This window comes from Orycteropus afer, unplaced genomic scaffold (assembly GCF_000298275.1).
Source record: "Orycteropus afer afer isolate SDZICR_OR568_19922 unplaced genomic scaffold, OryAfe1.0 scaffold00068, whole genome shotgun sequence".
NCBI lineage: Eukaryota > Metazoa > Chordata > Mammalia > Tubulidentata > Orycteropodidae > Orycteropus > Orycteropus afer.
In genome coordinates this window covers 1,926,307-1,930,921 of record NW_006921655.1, presented here as the reverse complement: position 1 = coordinate 1,930,921, position 4,615 = coordinate 1,926,307, and the positions used below count along the sequence as shown (strand labels likewise).

At 38.2% G+C, this 4,615-nt stretch overlaps 1 protein-coding gene across 1 annotated transcript in view; it reads left to right on the top strand.

Moving 5' to 3' along the window:
* Positions 1 to 4,615, top strand: part of BUB1B (BUB1 mitotic checkpoint serine/threonine kinase B) — a 100,731-nt gene that overhangs the window by 80,866 nt on the left and 15,250 nt on the right. The window contains 2 exon segments of the mRNA XM_042780894.1: positions 1,422 to 1,696; positions 4,271 to 4,407. Coding sequence (XP_042636828.1) covers positions 1,422 to 1,696; positions 4,271 to 4,407 — 412 coding nt within the window.

Below are 4,615 nucleotides of genomic sequence, written 5' to 3'. Positions count from 1 at the left end.
TTGACTGCTAACCAGAAGGTTGGCGGTTCAAACCTACCAGCCACTCCTCGGAAGGAAGGTTGGGTAATCTACTTTCGTAGTGATACTGCCTCGGAAACCCACGGAGGGGTCGCTATGAGTCAGGGCCGACTTGACGGCACATAACAACAACAACAATGTCCTCCAAGTTCATCCACGTTATGCGATATTTTGCAGATTCTACATTATTCTTTAGGGTCGCATTTTACTCCATTGTGTGTATGTACCATAGTTTGGTTACCCATTCTTCTGTTGATGGGCTTAGGTTATTTCTATCTTTTTGCTATTATAAATAAATAGTGCTGTGATGAACATGGGTATGCATACATCTGTTTTTGTCCTGGCTTTCACTTCTTTAGGATGTAGACCTAGTAATGGGATTGCTGGATCAAATGGTATTTCTAATTCCAACTTTTTAATGAATTGCCATACTGCTTTGCACAGTGGTTGTATCCTTGGACAGTCCCACCAGCAGTGTATGAGAGTACCTATCTCTCCACATCTCCCCAACATGTTATTTTCTGTCTTGTTGAAGTTTGCAACTAGTGCTGGGGCAAGATGGTATCTCATTGTTGTTTTGATTTGCATCTCTTTATTGGCTAATGATGGTGAACATTTCTTTATGTGTTTGTTGGCCACCTGAATATCCTCTTTGGTGAAGTATCTATTCATGTTTTCTGCCCATTTTTTAATTGGATCGTTTATCTTTCTGTTGTAAGTCAATTGTCAGATATGTTGTTGCTAAATATTTTTTCCCAATCTGTAGGTTCTCTTTTAACCCTTTTGGAGAAGTCTTTTGAAGCACATAAAAATTTACTCTTTAGAAGGTCCCAGTCATCTAGAAAAACTAGTTGGCTTTTTAAAACCATGTACATGTATAACTTTTATAAACAAAGGCTTGTTTTAAATGCATAGTAAGAATATTAGATTAAGTATTTTGGGTGATCCCCCCCCACTTTATGTTTTTATATTTCTGTCATAATCATGAATTACCTTTGAGAAATAAAATAAAAATTAAGTATATGGCATAGAAGAGAAAGCCTTAAAATCTAGGAGAATTCTCAGAATGTTTTCTAGGCCAAAGGCAGAAGAAAAAGCAGTAAACCATTGTCCAGTATTTTTTCCTTGTGTGGCAAATCCTCACAGTGTATTCTTTAATGAAATATAATTTGCTATTTTCGTGATATATACGGTTTTCCTCAGAAGTAATATTATGTGTTTAATTATGTGTTTTGGCAGTTGTCTTCCCCAGAGATTATGATATGCATTTCCTTTACCCTGTGTTGAAATTCTCTGATCTAACATAGATCTCTCTGATCTAATGTATATCTAATGCAAAAAAGATAGCCTGTTTGTATGCTCATTGAAATATTTCAGCTCAACTTTACATGTTTCTAATTTAGGATGAATTTACAGGAATTGAGCCCTTGAGTGAAGATGCCATTATCACTGGTTTCAGGAATGTAACTATTTGTCCCAACCCGGAAGACACTTGTGACTTCGCTAGAGCAGCCCATTTTGTATCTACCCCATTTCATGAGATAATATCCTTGAAGAATCTCCCTCCTAGCCCTGAGAGACTCTTGCAGGAAGAAGATCTAGACATAAAGAGCTCTGAGGACCCACAGACTACTTGTGGCACTGTCTACAATCAAACTCTCAGCGTCAAGAAGCTGAGGTGATTGGGGTTTACAGGATGCACAGACCAGATTATTTGAGTGCTCCCTTGTATGTGTGTTTGCCAGTTAGAGCAATTAATTTATCAAACTTCGACTATCTGCTGGGTACTATGTTAAGTGCTTTATATGACAGTAGGACTCCCCCAGATAAAGTGTCAGTGGGATTTAGTGATTGATTTGGTTATGAGATGTAGAAGTAAATTTTAATAGCTCTGGTAGCATAGTGGCTAAAAGCACTTGACTGCTAACCAGAAGACTGGCTGTTCAAACCCACCAGCCACTCCTCGGAAGGAAGGTTGGGCAGTCCTACTTCCGTAGTGATACTGCCTCGGAAACCCAAGGAGGGGTCGCTATGAGTCGGGGCCGACTCGACGGCACACAACAACAACAAACAACAACATGAGACAAAGAGGTACAGGAGGATTATGGCACCTTTGAGGAATCTTGACAGAGATTTGGAGAGAGGATGCATTTTGTCTTTAATACTAAGTTTAAAATAATAGTAGACTAACTTGATAATTGATTTCAAATAGGTAGCTACATATGTAATAAAGAAAAAGAGCCTTTTGATAGAGAGGTAAAAATGATAAGTGAGAGTGAATTAATAAATAGACATGAAGGAATGGCATAGAGAGCCAGGACCAAACCTTGTGACTTATCCATATTTAAAAGTCAACTAATTTAAACAGATTGATTTCTGTTTTAGGAATATAATTTACCAATTTGTGATTTAAAAACTGCATTTTCAAACTTTTCTTCTGACCAACTTTCTATCTTATTCGCTAGTGTGTGTCCATCGTGAGTGATTTGTATTTCTCTTTTCCTTTCTCAACCTTTTCTTATCAAAGAGTAAAGAGTCCAGAAAAAGGAGAAGAAAGTTAATATCTTAGTCAATGTTTCTCAGTAGTCAAGGATCGATGGGGAATAGGCATTTACTGTTATGTGTAGATTAGGTAAATAAAGCATAAATCCAGATCTTTTATTCTGGACATTGCTTGTCAACCATTGCCAAAAAGATAAGGAGGCCACATGCTCTGACCTCCTCTAACCCCACAAGAGGAAAACAGAATCACCATTAATAGCCCAAGGCCTATTACTTACTGCAAAGCCAGACGTGCTGCCTCTCACCAGCCCTTTCACCAACCGTTCCTCCCAAAGCACCCACCACCTCTCTCCTGGGTTTGATAATTCACTGCAGTGGCCACACAGAACTCAACAGATTATGGGGTTTATTAGCAAAGCACCAGGCTACAATTCAGGTTCAGGAAAAACGCTCAGTCTATCTCCCAACAGTGAGTGTCCCTCGGTGTCTCACTTAGCAATGTGTGTCTCTTTCAATGTGTGTCTCTTTCAGTAGCACATCTTCCTCATCCAGCAGTCAGAGAGAGACTTCTTCTGCCTACAGGAGACAGAGTGGCCAAACTAACCAATCATAACATCAGAATTCTAAGCACCTGAGAGAGAGCAGGAACCTCCCAGAACATTGCTTTATGTTGTGCCCAACAGAAATACCCCAGGTGGATAACTTTTACAATCAGGAGCTCCCCAGTTGCTCACAATAAATTCCACCACAGAGTTTACAAAGACTTATGGCTAGAAAAGCCACATTAAGCTAATTTACTACACTGCAACCAAGATAGATGAAATTACCTAGATTCTAATTATGAATCTATTTCTGTTTTGGGAAAATATTAGATTTTAATGAGACTATTAAGGAGCCCCTAGGTGGCGCAAACAGTTAAATGCTCAACTACTAGTCAAAAGATTAATGGTTAGAACCCACCCAGGGGCAGTTTGGAAGGTGACAGTCTTGAAACCCCTATGGAGCTACATCAGGAGTCTAAAGGGGCAAGCCTGTGTTCTTATTTAGAATAACCTCAGAGTATTGATCAGTGTAGCAGTGTACAAAACAACTCTGTGTTCTGTTTTCAAAGGTGAAACAACGTGGTGTGCAGTATTAAGAAACCCAGAAGTGTCATAAATGACTATAACAAAATCACATTTACTACCACATCTACAAAACCTAAAACAGTGCCTTAGTAAATCTTTATTAAATGAATTGCAGTAAATATTCTTATTTCAGCAGTGTTTAAAATGGCTTACTAAATCTATCTGTCTTATATATTACCCAATAAAGGAAATAAGCACCAAAAACTAATTTGTGGGATAGGAATGAGTGAGAGACCGCATATCTCCTTAGTAAAGCATCCACTGTAGGTACTGGCAAAATCTTGGTTTAAATTCCAGTTTCTTTAATTACTAATTGTGTGATATTGGGCAGATTACTTAAATTCTCTGACCCAGTATGTCTCCATTCTTAATCTGGATAGTGCTATCTAGTTTATGGGATTGTTGTGAAAATAAGTAAAATTTCTTAATAAACTCTTTGTGGCAATTAAAAAAAAAAAAAACAACCCCATGGAACGTCTCTACTCTGCAAACATGGGGTCACCATGAATCAGAATCAACTCAACAGTAACCAACAACAATAATGAGACTATTGGGTATCAAATTACAACACCCTTAAGTATATATCATCCCTATAAGGATAGACTTACTTATGGTTCTTTCAGCCCAATTATTGAAGATAGTCACGAAGCCACACACTCCTCTGGGTTCTCTGGATCTTCTGCCTCAGTCACAAGCACCTCCTCCTCCATCAAATGTCTTCAAATTCCTGAGAAACTGGAGCTTACTAATGAGACTGCAGGTAAGATATAGTATATATCACTCAAGAGCAAACATTTGCATCCCTGCCTGTGAACACTTATTTATCTTAGCAGACTGAGCTATGTCTGTTCCCCGCCCCCCAATAGAAGTTGCCATACCTTTATTTATTTATTTATTTATTTATTTTATTAGGATTTGGGTGAAGATTTACAGAGTAAATTCACTTTTCATACAGCAGTTCACATATA